The sequence below is a fragment of the Podarcis gaigeae genome (genome assembly GCF_964106915.1).
Source record: "Podarcis gaigeae genome assembly, chromosome: 13".
Lineage (NCBI taxonomy): Eukaryota > Metazoa > Chordata > Lepidosauria > Squamata > Lacertidae > Podarcis > Podarcis gaigeae.
The window spans coordinates 19,931,226-19,950,314 of NC_139689.1; the positions used below are offsets into that span (position 1 = coordinate 19,931,226).

Genomic DNA, 19,089 nt, shown 5'->3' on the forward strand with positions numbered 1-19,089 from the left:
ACAGTGGGCAGCGACCCGGCGGCTCAGATCGGATTCGCACAGCCAGCACTGCAGTGAGAGAGAGAGAGTGAGCCAGGTAGGGGCAGAGAGCTGCGAGTGCGAGCGTGCCCCCCCCAGATGTTGCACCCGGTGCGGCTGGCCCCCCCTGCACCCACCACGCTACACCACTGGTACAGCTGGAGGAGAGGGCAGCTTTAAATAGTCCTGACTGAACCATTTCAATGGCCAAGACCCTATCCTGATGCATGCAAGGAGGCTCCATGCCAAATCAGAAGAACCAGCTCTGTTTGCAAATAATGCCTGGCTTTCTGTTTTTGCTCACCTCTTCTCAATTTTATTCCAAGTGAGAAACTAGGAATCTTTGTGTGGAGAGAAATGTCCTCATGTGACGGCTCCCTGCCTAACCCTTCATAATAATGATAATAATAATTATTATTTATTTATACCCCGCCCATCTGGCTGAGTTTCCCCAGCCACTCTGGGTGGCTCCCAATCAAGTGTTAAAAACAATACAGCATTACATATTAAAAACTTCCCTAAACAGGGCTGCCTTCAGATGTCTTCTGAATGTCAGGTAGTTGTTTATCGCTGTGACATCTGATGGGAGGGCGTTCCACAGGGCGGGCGCCACTACCGAGAAGGCCCTCTGCCTGGTTCCCTGCAGCCTCACTTCTCACAATGAGGGAACTGCCAGAAGGCCCTTGGCGCTGGATCTCAGTGTCCGGGCTGAACGATGGGGGTGGAGACACTCCTTCAGGTACACAGGACCGAGGCCGTTTAAGGCTTTAAATTTTAGCACCAACACTTTGAATTGTGCTCGGAAACTGGGAGCCAATGTAGATCTCTCAGAACCGGTGTTATGTGGTCCCGGTGGCCACTCCCAGTCACCAGTCTAGCTGCCACATTTTGGATTAATTGCAGTTTCCTGGTCACCTTCAAAGGTAGCCCCACGTAGAGCACGTTGCAGTAGTCCAAGCGGGAGATAACTAGAGCATGCACCACTCTGGCGAGACAGTTCGCGGGCAGGTAGGGTCTTAGCCTGCGTACCAGGTGGAGCTGGTAGACAGCTGCCCTGGACACAGAGTTAACCTGTGCCTCCATGGACAGCTGTGAGTCCAAAATGACTCCCAGGCTGCGCACCTGGTCCTTCAGGGGCACAGTTACCCCAATCAGGACCAGGGAATCCCCCACACCCGCCCGCTCCCTGTCCCCCAAAAACAGATCTTCAGATCTACAACTGGAAGAATATGCAAATAGTTAATGATACCCTGGTTGTAGATTCTCCTAATTGGCCCATTTGACTTCTGCTCAGTGCTGGATTTACGTATAAGCGAAACAAGCTATAGCTTAGGGCCCCACTCTCCCCCCACCCCACCCCATGAATAAAAAATCATTTTAAGTTAGAGATTAATAATTATTTCACTATTAATATACTTCTTAATTGTATTTCAGTTCAACAATTACTTTGATAAAATACATATTTTGTGATATGCAAATGGCTTTAGATACCTATTAGGTCCATAAATTACCATATAGCATATATTCAACACAAAAAACAGCGACAGTTTGTTGTTGACAAAGGACAGCTGGACATATATAGGGCCCCATTACCTTCAGTAGCTTAGGGCCTCATCAAACCTAAATCCGGGCCTGCTCCTGCTGGTGTCTATGTTTTTCCATCTTGTCATCCTGGCCTTCATCCTGTCCAGCTGTAGTCATGATGCCCTTCAGAAACCAAGTTGCATAGAACACATGAAAGGAGAGAGACGGATAGCTGTACATCACGGTACATCAGCTTCCAGGAATCTGCCCATGACTTTGGTTCTGTCACAAATGGTGTCAACCACTGCAGAATTAACATCAAATCTAAATGAAAATTGGAACAATCACAGCTTGATAAGGACAATAATGCTATGAGTCAGGGGCACCATCTGGGAGAGCGGGAGTTGTGGGCCCACCAAAAGCTTCAAGGAGGGTGTTGGGCCCCCTCAAAATTCCACAGCAACTGTGCATACTTGCCACTCAACCGCTCAATGTCATGCATGCTGTGCGGTGTGCTTGTGTCATGCCCGCAAGCCACGTGGCATGGCGAAGCATTTTATCCGTGTGTATTAAATGCCTTTTCTTTCGCCTGCTGTTTACACACCAGACTTCTAAACAAGGGCTTTCCCTCACCTGATTGTCCCTTTGGTTTCTGGAAGTCGTGTCCCCTGAGTTCTCTGTTCTTAATATTCTTGATAACACTGATTGTTTGTCTCATGTTCATATTTAGTACTCTACCTTTTATGAAACCCGCTTGGTATTATTCTATATGGTTAAAATGACTTTATTTGGTAAGAATAGATGTTAATATTTTATAATATACAGTCGACAATGAGCTTACTTCTGTATTTTTCTTTTGCTTTTTTGAGTATTAAAATTTCTTTCCCAACTGCCCATTCATTTAGGTGCTTTGTTAGTGGTTCACCTAGCTTGTCTGCCCAAGTTTCATAATATTCAGTCATCACATAATATTTAGATCTAGGTGCTCTTGGAGAAAACAGGTTTTCTGGAGAAGTAGGCCTTGGAGGTTTAAGGTGAGGCAGGAACCAGATACTCCCTGGTTCTCTGCTTCTAATATTTAAAATGAGACTCAATCTCATTCACCCAAACAGTGCTCCTAAGGATCCAATTTCCATTTCAGAAGACATCAGAAAATGTATGCTAACATAGTCCAGGCTAAATAGTCACATCATTAAAAATATGCTCCTTTGTGGGCTCAATTTGTATGCTGATGTGGAATCAGATCCCAGACAAGTCCTTTCAGCAGTATCTAATTTGACCTGAATCAGCAACTATCTGCTCAAGCTTCTGGCTTCTGGACTTGGGCAGGTTTCTTGGCCATTTTCCATACCAGATACATGCATCAGATGTAAGAGCAGCCTGAGGCTTCCTGGCCACTTGTTTTCTGCCTGAACTTGAAGCAACAATAATAATAAAAGTCTGCCTGTTAAAGCAGTGTATCTTACTAACTGAATGCAGGATTTCTCTAATTACTTAGAATCGTCCCTTAAGGTGTCCATGGCCTTAATACAGCGCTTTGAGTCTCCTGTAATTCCATGCAAACTTGAATTTTGAATTCTGGGAAACACCCATTTTGTTTGGGAAAATAGCTCAAGTCTTAAGCTTGTAGTTTTGGAGACTGAAGCTTCACAATGCATGGAATATATCTAGCGAAATCTCCAGAAGCCAGAGACAGGGGCCTGATGAAAGGGAGCATCCATCTCCCCTATAGAGGGTAGATCATGACCCACCTGTTTGGCAAGATGTAAGTGAGGCCCCTGATAAGGCTGTTAAGCAGCGGCAAGAGGATACAGGAGCAAATGCATGGTGTTACTCAGAAAGAACAACTACAGCACCAGTCCACTTGCTCTTCTACTTCTAACTAACTAACTAAATTCAAATGACTCAATTACTAGACTTGTTGAAACAAGCAAAAAATTACAATGTAAGTAGAAAACAAGATAATACTCTGAAACACAGGTCAGCGGTGTCACTTTACTTTATGTGATACGCATACCAGGAGAGTCATCCTGCTCACCTGTAGGGAACAGGCTGTGCGAAACATGATACAACTTGCAAGGACATGTGTGCATTAGTTGAAGATCAACAAGCCAACAAATCACTTCCTAAAAAATACCTGGAAAATTACCTGGAAGAAGGCGTGAGTGAAGATCTACATCTGGAATAGGGGGGCAAGAAAAAGTTCTACAGTGAAACTAGTGAGGGGGAAAATAATGCCTGTGTACATATTGCTGCTAAGTGCTTGGTGGTGGAAAGGCTCAGAATATGATTATGTCCCAACCTCTTCACCTTACTGCAAAGTGAGGTCTAAAACAGGAATCAGTGTGTTCAAACAAGCTAGGTCTTTGAGCCCCCTGTCAGGAGTGCTGGTGAGCACTCTCACAGACATGCTTTGTGGAATCAGTGCCCAGACAAGTCCTTCCAACAGCCGCCCAGAGGTGCTGGGGAAACTTAGCCAGATGGGCAGGGTATAAACAATAAATTATTATTATTATTATTATTATTATTATTATTATTATTATTATTAACATTAGACATGATTCAATAACTGTCTCCTCAAGTATCTGTCTTCTGGACAGCAGATTGGAAAGGTCCGCTGGGATTCCAATCCATTCAGGCAAAAATGCTGCCGAGGGCTTGAAGACCTCAAGGAAGGGGGAGTCTGGGAGAGTGTAGTTGGCCAAGTAGACAGTCTCCCCACCAGCCAGGTAACCCGCCCAGAAGCCAAAAGTGCCAATTGTCATTATGGTGTGGTTGCAATGAGCAAGGAGAGCAAAATCCCTACCTGGAGAGGACTCACGCCCATCCCCAGAAAAATAAACATCCCCCCTGGAGGCATTGATGTTTTCCTTGCACCACTCCATCCCATTGCTGGTCACCACAAAGATGGGATTGGGGTACTTCTCTCTGAAATAGTCCATGGCTTTCTCCAAATAGCCTCTGTCAGCCACCACACCTTTTCAGATCTTGGGCATCACATAGACATAATCCCCTCTGCGGACATGTACTCCAACATATGTCACCTCCTGGTGCTGCCCCCGTAGCTCCTGAAGATATTGATTGGCTTCTTCCTTGATGTGGTCATGGAAGGAGAACTGCTGAAGTATCTCTTGGCGGATATGGTGATAAAAGGTGTAAGAACATGGGTAGCCCGTCAGCCGGACGTACTTGCCTTTGATGTGTTTATAATCCTCTGACATCCAATCATGAAGACCAAAGTCCTTCCAGTGGATCTTTTTAGCCACTTCAGCATTGATCACAGGCAAAGTAATCCGGAATATTGGTGACAGGTACTGGTGCATGGCGGGACAGATGTAGGCTTGATGTCCATTCATCTTGGCTAAGGCATAGAGGGTGGCATATTCCCCCATCTGGTTTCCCAAACGGCCAATGGAGTTCACTGTCCATATACCACTATCCCTGATCTTAGAAGATGACCTGGAAGAAGTGGTGGTTGTGTTATAGTATGACCGAGAAGAAGTGGTGGTGGCCATTAGGCAAGAAGGAGGTCCCATCCCTGGGAAACTGGGTGCATTCTTGATGCTGATCCTCCACTGCTGATATAGTATTTTTTCAGACAAGTACAAGATGTAGAGAGGGACAGGAAGCCAAAGAAGTACAGGAAGAATAAGAGGGCAGGATGGCTGAAGGAACATCTTTGGGGGAGATCCATGGCTGCACAATAGGAACACCTAAAGGAAGAGTAAAGTAAGATGAAAAGACAGGTAAGATCAACATGCAGAACACAACCACTGTTGTACATCAGCGGTGACTTAGATGGCACTGTGACCCTTTATTCCATACATGTTCATAATATATATCAAGTTCAATTTTAAATTTATAAGCCTAAAAGCCACTACACAAATGCCTAGAAGGATACTTCAAGCCAACCTTTGCACTATGCAAATCCTTTTCTTCACTTATGTAGTCTAACCTTGTTTCTGGAAATTTGTGCATTTTTACATCAACTTTGTCTCTAAATTAATTGTTGCTAATTACTTGAAATTAGTCTTTCGGTCTAATTTTTTTTATGTATTTGCATAACCAAAGACATTCCTAACTGTAAATGCCAAAAAGGGAGGCCTCCTGTCTTCTCACTTCCTTGTTCTTAAGATAGTATTCTGCCACTTTTGACCACATTCAGGTATATGGCAACACAGTTCAATTCCCAGGAGTCACAATTTCCTAGATGTCCAAAGTTAAAGTCCTCTTCTTTGGTCTCTGAAGCAATGGGAGATTTATAAGGAGCCAGATACCCTTTATGATTATCCCAGGATATAACACTGTCATTTTTCTTTGAGCAATCATTTCCCCTGTTTCTTTCTCTTTCTCCATAACAGTCATTTCCACTTTTGTGATGTTGGCAGCTCCTGGAAATAAATGAAGAGATCCTCTCTGTTTCTGTAGGAACTGCTGCCTAATCCACAAATGTTTGTTTGCTTCATAGCACCTTGATATCTGGTTCTATTCTACCTGTCCATCCAGTTCCCAGCAAAGAATTCAATTTTCCCATGTTCTGTTGCTCGTGGTGGGGAGAAAGGAGTGACCTTTGCTTCTCCATCCCCTCCACTGTTCCATCTCTCCGCCACCTAGTCTTGCTTCTTGCATGTGTTTTGCCCCCCCCTGCACACACCCACACCGAGAGAGAGAGAGAGAGAGAGAGAGAGAGAGAGAGAGAGAGAGAGCGCGCAAAGAGATACCCCAGCATGCTTCTCACCTGATCTCAGGGAAGAATTGACCTGGAGCTCTAAGTTGCAACCAGTCTCCAGGGGTGTTTTGAGAAATGTGGGCAGGACTCCAGAAAAATGTTTAGCTGGTTTTATCTGCCTCCCTGCAGCGTAGCACCCCTCCTGTGGAACTTGCCCTGCCTCAATAAGAATAAGGAAGAGCCTTTACCCATCTATTAAATATCAAGAGTTAATGTACTTAATTCCACATTTCAAGTGTCAATGGTTTTAAATGTTTACAATTATTTTTTTTTAAATAAATTAAGTATTTACTCCAGTCTTTTAAGAAATGGTTAAAGTTAAACTGTATAAAATCTTGCAAAACCGATAAATTTTTTTAATAAAATTAAAATTTAATAAAATTGTTCTTTGAGCAATCATTACCCCTGTTTCTTTTTCTTTCTCCATCATGATCATTTCTACTTCTGTGATGTTGGCAATTCCTGGAAATAAATGAAGAGATCCTCTCATCTTCTGTAGGAACTGCTGCCTAATCCACAATGCTTATTTGCCTCATAGTACCTTGATATCTGGTTCTAGTCTATCTGTCCATCCAGTTCGCAGCAAAGAATCCAACTCTCCCATGTTCTGTTGCTCGTGGTGGCGAGAGGAGAGTGACCTTTGCTTCTCCATCCCCTCCAATGTTCCATCTCTCCGCCACCTAGTCTTGCTTCTTGCATGCGTTTTGCCCCCTCCCCCCCCCCGCCACCACCATGCACACACAGAGAGAGGGTAGGAGGGAGGGAGAGGGAGTCAGCAAAGAGATCCCCCAGGACTGCTTCTCACCTGGTCTCAGGAGAAATTTAGCTGGAGCTCTAAGTTGCAGCCAGGCTCTCGGGGTATACTGAGAAATGTGGGCAGGACTCAAGAAAAAAGTGCAACTGGTTTTATCTGTCCCCGTGTAGCATTGTACCCCTCCTGTGGGACTTGCCCTGCCTGAGTAAAAATAAGGAAGAGCCTCTACCCATCTATTAAATATCTGTTGTTACCATACTTGGACATGGGTGGCGCTGTGGGATAAACCACAGCGTCTAGGACTTGCCAATCAGAAGGTTGGCGGTTCGAATCCCCGCGACAGGGTGAGCTCCCGTTGCTCAGTCCCTGCTCCTGCCAACCTAGCAGTTCGAAAGCACGTCAAAGTGCAAGTAGATAAATAGGTACCACTCTGGCGGGAAGGTAAACAGCGTTTCCATGCGCTGCTCTGGTTCGCCAGAAGCAGCTTAGTCATGTTCGCCACATGACCCGGAAGCTGTATGCCGGCTTCCTTGGCCAATAAAGTGAGATGAGCACTGTAACCCCAGAGTCGGTCACGACTGGACCTAATGGTCAGGGGTCACTTTACCTTTACCATACTTAATTCCACATTTCAAGTGTCATTACATCCCTGCCTATGATTTTAACTGTTTACAATTATCTTTTAAATAAATTAAGAATATACTCCAGTCTTTTAAGAAATGGTTAAAGTTAAAATGTATAAAAACTTGTAAAACCAATTAAAAATGTTAAATAATGATGATGATTATGATGATGATGAATAAGAAAGAGAGGTACCAAAAGGCTGACATGCTAACCATATTTTTACAAGGAATTACTGCTTTTCTGCAGACCTGTCATGAAACCCGTGCAGAAACACTTTCAGATCATAATATGGCAGTCCTAAATGGCCATTTTCCACACCAGATACATGCATCCGACTTCAGAACTGCCCGGGGCTTCCTGGCCACTTGTTTTCTGCCTGCGCTTGAAGCAACAATAATAATAAACGTCCGCCTGTTAAAGCAGTGTATCTTACTAACTGAATGCAGGATTTCTCTAATCACTTAGAATTGTCCCTTAAGGTGTCCATGGCCTTAATGCAGCGCTTTGAGTCTTCTGTAATTCCATGCAAGCTTGCAGTGTGGCGACGGCTGAAGAATTTTGAATTCTGGGAAACACCCATTTTGTTTTGAAAAATAGCTCAAGTCTTAAGCTTGTAGTTTTGGAGACTGAAGCTTCACAATGCATGGAATATATCTAGCGAAATCTCCAGAAGCCAGAGACAGGGGCCTGATGAAAGGGAGCATCCATCTCCCCTATAGAGGGTAGATCATGACCCACCTGTTTGGCAAGATGTAAGTGAGGCCCCTGATAAGGCTGTTAAGCAGCGGCAAGAGGATACAGGAGCAAATGCATGGTGTTACTCAGAAAGAACAACTACAGCACCAGTCCACTTGCTCTTCTACTTCTAACTAATTAACTAAATTCAAATGACTCAATTATTAGACTTGTTGAAACAAGCGAAAAATTACAATGTAAGTAGAAAACAAGATAATCCTCTGAAACACAGGTCAGCGGTGTCAGTTCATTTTATGTGATATGCATATCAGGAGAGTCATCCTGCTCACCTGTAGGGAACATGGTGTTCCCTACAACTAGTCTTGCTTCTTGCACGTGTTTTACCCTCTCTCTCATGCCCTCAAACACACACAGATAGACACACACACACACACACACACACAGAGAGAGAGAGAGAGAGAGAGAGTCTCGCAGCATTGCTTCACACCTGGTCTCAGGGAAGAATTAAGCCAGAGCTCTAAGTTGCAGCCAGGCTCCAGGGGTATACTGAGAAATGTGGGCAGGACTCAGGAAAGTAGTAAAGCTTGTTATATCTGCCTCCATGTAGCAGTGCACCCCTCCAGGTACGGTGCCCCTATTTTCATTGGCGAAATTTAAATTAATTAATTGGATTTAAATTAATTTTAATTTTAATTAATTAAATTAATTAAATTTTATAAATTTTAATTAAATGGAAATGACTCGATTACATTTATGCGTAGACTTGTTGAAATAAAGAAAAAAAATACGGAGTAAGCAGAAAACAAGATAATTCTCTGAAACACAGGTCAGCAGCATCCCTTCGTTTTATCAGTCATCCTGCTGATCTGTGCGAAACATGGTGTGCAAAACAAGCACCCAGATCACTTCCTCAAATATAGTGGGGAATTGCAAAAGTTCCAATAAGAGTTTCGCAAGTTTGTAAAACCAGTTTGCCGTTTTAAAATCAACTTGTCTAGCACTTGTTTTCCTTACTGGCAATTTCTGCTTACACACATTAGAACATTTCTGTGCAACTTTGTCCTTGCAACTAGAGCAGATCATGATCCAAACACATGCCAGACTCACCTTCCCACCCCTTGTTTCACACACACTTTGACTGTGGACCAGAATAAAACTCATACATGTTTGTTTGGCTGAAAATTGCTTCGAGTTGCTTTTGGCAAGAAAAAGCAACATATAAAATTTATTCATCAAATCCCATGTGTGGTTGTCTCCTGGGACAAGCTTGCTGGAACAGGCTTTGCAGGCAGAGGGCGATCTATGCTCCTGTATGACATATAGTCTCTACACACTGAGTTATATCAGAACCATCTGTTGCACCATCCTACTTTGTGTAATATCGTTTTAGATTTGTCAAAGTGTTTTATACTATTTCATATTCACAGGCGCCCTGATGTGATGGGAACACCCTCCCATCAGGTGTCAAGGAAATAAACACCTATCTGACTAACGCAGCTCTATTTAAGGGAAGTTTTTAACGTTTGATGTTTTATCGTATTTTTAATATTCTGTTGTGAGCCGCCCAGAGTGGCTGGGGAAACCCAGCCAGATGAGCAAAGTATAAATAATAAATTATTTCAGAGGATTATCTTGTGTTCTACTTACATTGTAATTTTTTGCTTTTTTCAGCAAGTCTAGGCAGAAATGTAATCAAGCCATTTGAATTTAGGTAGTTATTTAGTTAAAAGTATAAGAGCAAATGGACTGGTGCTGTAGTTGTTCTTTCTGAGTAACACCATGCATTTGCTCCTGTATCCCGTAGCCGCTGCTTAGCAGCCTTACATCTTGCCAAAAAAATGGGTCAAGATCTACCCTCTCTAGAGGAGATGGATGCTCTCTTTCATCAGGTCCCTGTCTCTGGCTTCTGGAGATTTCACAAGATATATTCCATGCATTGTAAAGCTTTGTTAATCCTTCTGGCGGTTCCCTCATTGCAAGAAGCAAAGCTACAGGGAACCAGGAAGAGAGCCTTCTCAGTAGTGGCACCTGCCCTGTGGAACGCCCTCCCATCAGATGTCAAAGAGATAAATGACTACCTAACAATTAGAAGACACCTGAAGGGAAGTTTTTAATGTGTGACATTTTAATGTATTTTTAATCTTTGCGGGAAGCAAACCCAGAGTGGCTGGGGAAACCCAGCCAGATGGGCGGGGTACAAATAATAAATTATTATATTATTAATATTAATATTGTTCTCCAAAACCACGAGCTTAAGACTTCAGCTATTCTTCAAAACAAAATGGGTGTTTCCCAGAATTCAGAATTCTTCAGCCGTCGCCACATTGCAAGCTTGCATGGAATTACAGAAGACTCAAAGCGCTGTATTAAGGCCATGGACACCTTAAGGGACGAATCTAAGTGATTAGAGAAATCCTGCATTCAGTTAGTAAGATACACTGCTTTAACAGGCGGACTTTTATTATTATTGTTGCTTCAAGCGCAGGCAGAAAACAAGTGGCCAGGAAGCCCCGGGCAGTTCTGAAGTAGGATGCATGTATCTGGTGTGGAAAATGGCCATTTAGGACTGCCATATTATGATCTGAAAGTGTTTCTGCACGGGTTTCATGACAGGTCTGCAGAAAAGCAGTAATTCCTTGTAAAAATATGGTTAGCATGTCAGCCTTTTGGTACCTCTCTTTCTTATTCATCATCATCATATCGTATCTATGGCTCTTCTTTAGTCTATTATTATTATTATTATTAAACATTTTTATTGGTTTTACAAGATTTTATACATTTTAACTTTAACCATTTCTTAAAAGACTGGACTGAATTTATTTTAAAAAATAATTGTAAACAGTTAAAATAATTGGCTGGTCATTGGTAATGACACTTGAAATGTGGAATTAAGTATGGTAACTCTAGATAACTCTCAGGCACGGCAAGTCCCATAGGAGAGGTGCAATGCTACAGGGAGGCAGATAAGATGAGGTGTACTTTTTCAGGAGTCCTGCCCACACTTCTCAGAACACCTCTGAGACTGGCTGCAACTTAGAGCGCCAGCTTAATTCTTCCCTGAGACCTGGATTGCCTTCAGACAGCTCGGTGGTCAGAAATCTCCATACCCTCCAACATTTCTCCAATGAAAATAGGGCCATCCTACCAGGAGGGGTGCACTGCTACATAGAGGCAGATAAAAACAGATGTACTTTTTTCTGGAGTCCTGCCCACATTTCTCAGAACACCTCTGAGACTGGCTGCAACTTCAAGCACCAAGTTAATTTTTCCCTGTGACCAGGTGAGAAACAATGCTGAGCGATCTCTTTGCTGACTCTGTGTGTGTGTGTGTGTGTGTGTGTGTGTGTGTGTGTGTGCATGGCGGGGGGGGGAGAGACACATGCAAGAAGCAAGACTAGGTGGTGGAGAGATGGGAAAATGGAGGGGATGGAGAAGCAAAGGTCACTCCCCTGTCCCCACCATGAGCAACAGAACATGGGAAAGTTGGATTCTTTGCTGGGAACTGGATGGACAGATAGAATAGAACCAGATATCAAGGTGTTTTGTTTAGTCGTTTAGTCGTGTCCGACTCTTCGTGACCCCATGGACTAGAGCACGCCAGGCACTTCTGTCTTCCACTGCCTCCCGCAGTTTGGTCAGACTCATGTTTGTGGCTTCGAGAACACTGTCCAACCATCTCGTCCTCTGCCGTCCCCTTCTCCTTGTGCCCTCCATCTTTCCCAACATCAGGGTCTTTTCCAGGGAGTCTTCTCTTCTCATGAGGTGGCCAAAGTACTGGAGCCTCAGCTTCACAATCTGTCCTTCAAGTGAGCACTCAGGGCTAATTTCCTTAAGAATGGATGTGTTTGATCTTCTTGCCGTCCATGGGACTCTCAAGAGTCTCCTCCAGCACCATAATTCAAAAGCATCAACTCTTCGGCGATCAGCCTTCTTTATGGTCCAGCTCTCACTTCCATACATCACTACTGGGAAAACCATGGCTTTAACTATACGGCCCTTTGTTGGCAAGGTGATGTCTCTACTTTTTAAGATGCTGTCTAGGTTTGCCATCGCCTTTCTCCCAAGGAGCAGGCGTCTTTTAATTTCGTGACTGCTGTCACCATCTGCAGTAATCATGGAGCCCAAGAAAGTAAAATCTCTCACTGCCTCCATTTCTTCCCCTTCTATTTGCCAGGAGGTGATGGGACCAGTGGCCATGATCTTCGGTTTTTTGATGTTGAGCTTCAGACCATATTTTGCGCTCTCCTCTTTCACCCTCATTAAAGGGTTCTTTAATTCCTCCTCACTTTCTGCCATCAAGGTTGTGTTATCTGCATATCTGAGGTTGCTGATATTTCTTCCGGTGATCTTAATTCCGGCTTGGGATTCATCCAGCCCAGCCTTTCGCATGATGAATTCTGCATATAAGTTAAATAAGCAGGGAGACAATATACAGCCTTGTCGTACTCCTTTCCCAATTTTGAACCAGTCAGTTGTTCCATATCCAGTTCTAACTGTAGCTTCTTGTCCCACGTAGAGATTTCTCAGGAGACAGATGAGGTGATCAGGCACTCCCATTTCTTTAAGAACTTGCCATAGTTTGCTGTGGTCGACACAGTCAAAGGCTTTTGCATAGTCAATGAAGCAGAAGTAGATGTCTTTCTGGAACTCTCTAGCTTTTTCCATAATCCAGCGCATGTTTGCAATTTGGTCTCTGGTTCCTCTGCCCCTTCGAAATCAGCTTGCACTTCTGGGAGTTCTCGGTCCACATACTGCTTAAGCCTGCCTTGTAGAATTTTAAGCATAACCTTGCTAGCGTGTGAAATGGGTGCAATTGTGTGGTAGTTGGAGCATTCTTTGGCACTGCCCTTCTTTGGGATTGGGATGTAGACTGATCTTCTCCAATCCTCTGGCCACTGCTGAGTTTTCCAAATTTGCTGGCATATTGAGTGTAGCACCTTAACAGCATCATCGTTTAAAATTTTAAATAGTTCAGCTGGAATATCATCACTTCCACTGGCCTTGTTATTAGCAGTACTTTCTAAGGCCCATTTGACTTCACTCTCCAGGATGTCTGGCTCAAGGTCAGCAACCACACTACCTGGGGTGTACGAGACATCCATATCTTTCTGGTATAATTCCTCTGTGTATTCTTGCCACCTCTTCTTGATGTCTTCTGCTTCTGTTAGGTCCTTTCCACTTTTGTCCTTTATTATGGTAATCTTTGTACGAAATGTTCCTTTCATATCTCCAATTTTCTTGAGCAGATCTCTGGTTTTTCCCATTCTATTTTTTCCCTCTATTTCTTTGCATTGCTCGTTTAAGAAGGCCTTCTTGTCTCTCCTTGCTATTTTTTTGGAAATTTGCATTCAGTTTCCTGTATTTTTCACTATCTCCCTCACATTTTGCCTGCCTTCTCTCCCCCACTATTTGTAAGGCCTCATTGGACAGCCACTTTGCTTTCTTGCATTTCCTTTTCATTAGGATGGTTTTAGTTGCTGCTTCCTGTATAATGTTACGAGCCTCCATCCATAGTTCTTCAGGCACTCTGTCCACCAAATCTAAATCCTTAAACCTGCTCCTCACTTCCACTGTGTACTCATAAGGGATTTGACTTAGATTGTATCTTACCGGCCCAGTGGTTTTTCCTACTTTCTTCAGTTTAAGCTTGAATTTTGCTATAAGAAGCTGATGATCTGTTTTTGCTGACTGTATAGAGCTTCTCCATCTTTGGCTGCAGAGAATATAATCAATCTGATTTTGATGCTGCCCATCTGGTGATGTCCATGTGTAGAGTCGTCTCTTGCACTTCCGGGTTGGCGCCATTGCCGAATGGCGGACTCCCTCCGAGCTCCGGAGGGAGCCTGCTCGGCAGGGGCTGGGTCCTACCACGCCGGCGACGCGGGGACCCTCAAAAACCATGGGCGCTGAAACCCATGGACATGGTGACTCGGCTGGCACCTTTTGCGCTCCCCCCCCGGCCCGCGAAGGAGCCTTTTTAAAGGCTACGGAACGGGTGACGGGGGGGTGGTGCTTTGAGTCCTCCGCTTCCCCTGCCGAGCGAAGCCGCATGCCATTCGACGGAGAGCGCTGACCTCTTCTATTGAAAATCTGGACTTAAAAGAATAACCCGTGAGTAATTGGAACCTGGACTAAAAAGGGGGATAAATTTTTAAAAAATTCGGAGCGAGCGGGGGAGGCGCAAAAAGGAAGTCAGCCCCCCCCCCATTGTAGAGGAGTTAAAGCAAAGGATTTGACATCTAAGATCGAGTGCAACCCTATTTTTACAAAGATATTAATTTCGCGACGGAAAACTATAAGACTGAGCTGGAGGAGAAAAGTGGAATTGATTTAAAAGTAAACCCCCCCCCCCCCGGAACCCTGGGAGCGTTTTGCGAGAGCGCCGGGAGAAGACAAAGAGAGGTTTTGACAGCTGTCAAAGAGCTGTCAAAGCAGAAGAACAAAATGAGAACTTTGTTACAAGGACTTTGCCGGTTACATTGGTTATAAATTGGATACAAATTGTTTAAAACAAGGAATAACAAGTTATCTGGACTGATTGGGGTGATCTGGAAGGGAACTGAGTTATTGCAACCCACCTAGAGGAGCCGAGGGATATTACAAGTTGTTGACAAGGAATTTGAATAGAACTTTCTATCTCCTGGGAAACTGCAGAAATGGAACACTATTTTGACTACAGATGCTGACATACTAAAGAAGACAATAGACTTATCTATTGAAAAATGGAAGGGACTTGGCATTATGTTTCGTTCCTGAATAACAGAGCCTCTGCAGCTGAATTTGAAGCTTTTGGAATTAGAACATTTGTGCAGGAAAACAGGAAAGGAAAGAAAAAAAAAGAAAAGGAGAGAGATCAACAAGATCAACAAGAATAACAAGAATAACAAGAATTGGATAAAGTTGGAAGAGGGAACATTTGGGACATCCAGATTTGAAAGGTTTAAAGAAATAAAACTGGAGTTTTTTACTCCTAATGTATAAAAATCTGGATGGAAAAAATGGGCCTTTTTGAGACAGACTCCTTCCAAGATTGGACATTCGAAATTAAAGATGACCGGTAAAGGACTATGGCTTAAATAATTGTGGGAGCTCCAGGAAGACCTCAGATGTTGATAAATTTTGGGAACGCAACCGGGAAAAGGGGGAGGGAAATTTGGAATCCAAAGGGTGTTAAACTACATTTTATTTCATTATATTTTAATTTGCAATGTATGTTAAAGGGGGGAACGCGTGGAAGGGAATAGGTCGATTTTAGGAGATGGGAAAACATTTTTAAATTGGGTCAATGACAATAAGTTCAAAATTGGGGATAAGAAATTGCTGAATTTATAAGTAAGAATTGGAATACAAGAGGGGGAGGGGAAGGGAAGTCCTGGAAAGATGTTATGGAAAACAAGATTTTAAATTTGGATGTTTGGTTGTTGTTTTTTTGTTGTAATTGGAAACTCTTAATAAATATTATTTTTTTTAAAAAATAGAGTCGTCTCTTGTGTTGTTGGAAAAGAGTGTTTGTGATGACCAGCTTGTTCTCTTGGCAGAACTCTATTAGCCTTTGCCCTGCTTCGTTTTGAACTCCAAGGCCAAACTTGCCAGTTGTTCCTTTTATCTCTTGCCTCCCTACTTTAGCATTCCAATCCCCTATAATGAGAAGAACATCCTTCTTTGGTGTCATTTCTATAAGGAGTTGTAAGTCTTCATAGATCCCCTTCATGGATCACTGCCTTGCCGTGGTGAAGGGGCTTGAATAACTCAGAGAAGCTATGAGCTATGCCATGCAGGGCCACCCAAGATGGACAGGTCATAGTGGAGAGTTTTGACCAAACGTGATCCACCTGGAGCAGGAACCGGCAAGCCACTCCAGTATCCCTGCCAAGAAAACTCCATGGACAAAGGCAACAGATATCAAGGTACTATGAAGCAAATAAACATTTGTGGATTAGGCAACAGTTCCTACAGAAACAGAGAGGATCTCTTCATTTATTTCCAGGAGCTGCCAACATCACAGAAGTAGAAATGATCATGATGGAGAAAGAAAAAGAAACAGGAGAAATGATCGCTCACAGAACAATGACAGTGTTACATCCCGGGATAATCATAAAGAGTTTCTAGCTCCTTATCAATCTCCCATTGCTTCAGAGACCAAAGAAGAGGACTTTAACTTAGATGGACATCTAGGAAATTGTGACACCTGGGAATTGAACTGTGTTGCAATATACCTGAATGTGGGCAAAAGTGGCAGAATACTATCTTAAGAACAAGGAAGTGAGAAGACAGGAGGCCTCCCTTTTTGGCATTTACAGTTAAGAATGTCTTTAGTTATGCAAATAAATTAGAAATCTTAGGCAGAAATGTAATTTCAATGCTAATTCCAAGAAATTAGCAACAATGAGTTTAGAGACTGAGTTGATGTAAAAATGCACAAATTTCCAAAAACACGGTTAGACTACATATGTGAGGAAATGGGAGAAGGAGTTGCGAAGTGCAAAGGGTGGGTTTACTTTAAGTATCTTTCTAGGTATTTGTGTAGTGGCTTTCAGGCTTATTAATTCAATCTGGAACTTGATACACATTTACCTGGGAGTAAGTTCCATTGAAGTTATGAACATGTATAACATAAAGGGTCACAGTGCCATCTAAGTCACTGCTGATGTACAACAGTGGTTGTGTTCTGCATGTTGATCTTACCTGTCTTTTCATCTTACTTTACTCTTCCTTTAGGTGTTCCTATTGTGCAGCTATGGATCTCCCCCAAAGATGTTCCTTCAGCCATCCTGCCCTCTTATTCTTCCTGTACTTCTTTGGCTTCCTGTCCCTCTCTACATTCTTGTTCTTGTCTGAACAAATACCATATGAGCAGTGGAAGATCAGCTTCAAGAATGCACCCAGTTTCCCAGGGATGGGAGCTCGTGCTTCCCTCACCTCCACCACCACTTCTTCTCTGTCATACTATAACACAACCACCACTTCTTCCAGGTCATCTTCTAAGATCAGGGATAGTGGTATATGGACAGTGAACTCCATTGGCCGTTTGGGAAACCAGATGGGGGAATATGCCACCCTCTATGCCTTAGCCAAGATGAATGGACATCAAGCCTACATCTGTCCCGCCATGCACCAGTACCTCTCACCAATATTCCGGATCACTTTGCCTGTGCTCCATGCTGAAGTGGCTAAAAAGATCCGTTGGAGGAACTTTGGTCTTCATGATTGGATGTCAGAGGATTATAAACACATCAAAGGCAAGTACGTCCGGCTGACGGGCTACCCATGTTCTTACACCTTTTATCACCATATCCGCCAAGAGATACTTCAGCAGTTCTCCTTCCATGACCACATCAAAGAAGAAGCCAATCAATATCTTCAGGAGCTACGGGGGCAGCGCAAGGAGGTGACATATGTTGGAGTGCATGTCCGCAGAGGGGATTATGTCCATGTGATGCCCAAGATCTGGAAAGGTGTGGTGGCTGACAGAGGCTATTTGGAGAAAGCCATGAACTATTTCAGAGAGAAGTACCCCAATCCCATCTTTGTGGTGACCAGCAATGGGATGGAGTGGTGCAAGGAAAACATCAATGCCTCCAGGGGGGATGTGTATTTTTCTGGGGATGGGCGTGAGTCCTCTCCAGGGAGTGATTTTGCTCTCCTTGCTCATTGCAACCACACAATAATGACAATTGGCACTTTTGGCATCTGGGCGGGTTACCTGGCTGGTGGGGAGACCATCTACTTGGCCAACTACACCCTCCCAGACTCCCCCTTCCTTAAGGTCTTCAAGCCCTGGGCAGCCTTTTTGCCTGAATGGATTGGGATTCCAGCGGACCTTTCCCCTCTGCTGTCCAAGAATTCTTCCCAAGTCCAGAAGCCAGAAGCTTGAGCAGATAGTTGCTGATTCAGGTCAAATTAGATACTGTTGGAAGGACTTGCCTGGGCACTGATTCCACAAAGCATGTATGTGAGAGTGGTCACCAGCACTCCTGACAGGGCGCTCAAAGACCTAGCTTGGTCAAACACATTGATTCCACCTCTTTTAGACCTCACTTTGCAGTAAGGTGAAGAGGCTGGGTCAAAACCATATTCTAAGCCCTTCCACCACCAAGCACTTAGCAGCAATATGTACACAGGCACCATTTACTCCCTCCCTGGTTCCATTGCATAACTTTATCTCGCCCCTTATTAGCTCTCTATTTATAGGCTTTGGGAGGAGTAAGCGCAGGAAAACGTTCAATACGAAGCAAGAAAGATGTTTTGCTTTGGTTTATAGCCTGGTCAATTGTCAACAATGCGCTCAGAGAGACCCACTTCCAGAACTCCCTATTGCTGCCTTGCTTCTTAGTGCCCCCTATGTAATCCGATTGCTTCCCCAAATTCTTAACCCCTCCGCCTCCGAGTTTGATTGAAGACATCACACAATATCATGCCTTGGGAGTCTTGATCTGGTGGATTGCCATGACACTGGGGAATCATGTGAGCATCCTATGATATTTGTAGGCCACCATGGACCAATAGGCAGAGGAAACTGGACACGGGTCAAAATGGGATATCCGATACTACCACTCTGTGATGACAGTAGGTCATCATGGATCAAGAGCATGAGGTTTGGAAAGCCCTAGCCAATCAGGGGAGGGGGAATCTGGACATGTTGCAGACTGGCTTTTTCTTTTCTTTTCTTTTTTGGCATGCATACCTACTTTCCTGCCGATATGAAAAAAGCTTCAGTAGTGTAGCAAGAAAGCGATCAGTACTA

At 43.7% G+C, this 19,089-nt stretch overlaps 1 protein-coding gene and 1 pseudogene across 2 annotated transcripts; one reads left to right on the forward strand and one right to left on the reverse strand.

Annotated features, from left to right (window-relative positions):
- Positions 1 to 3,715: 3,715 nt before the first annotated feature.
- On the reverse strand, positions 3,716 to 5,057 carry LOC310830451 (galactoside alpha-(1,2)-fucosyltransferase 2-like; the record flags this gene model as incomplete). The annotated part of the gene is given in 3 exon segments (XM_083710231.1): positions 3,716 to 3,721; positions 4,113 to 4,523; positions 4,527 to 5,057. Coding segments are annotated over 3 exon segments (948 nt in total).
- A 12,025-nt stretch (positions 5,058 to 17,082) lies between these two features.
- LOC310830452 (galactoside alpha-(1,2)-fucosyltransferase 2 pseudogene) lies at positions 17,083 to 18,219 on the forward strand (annotated as a pseudogene). Its single transcript has one exon. The product of its transcript is annotated as a galactoside alpha-(1,2)-fucosyltransferase 2 pseudogene (transcript).
- The last annotated feature ends 870 nt before the right edge of the window (positions 18,220 to 19,089 follow it).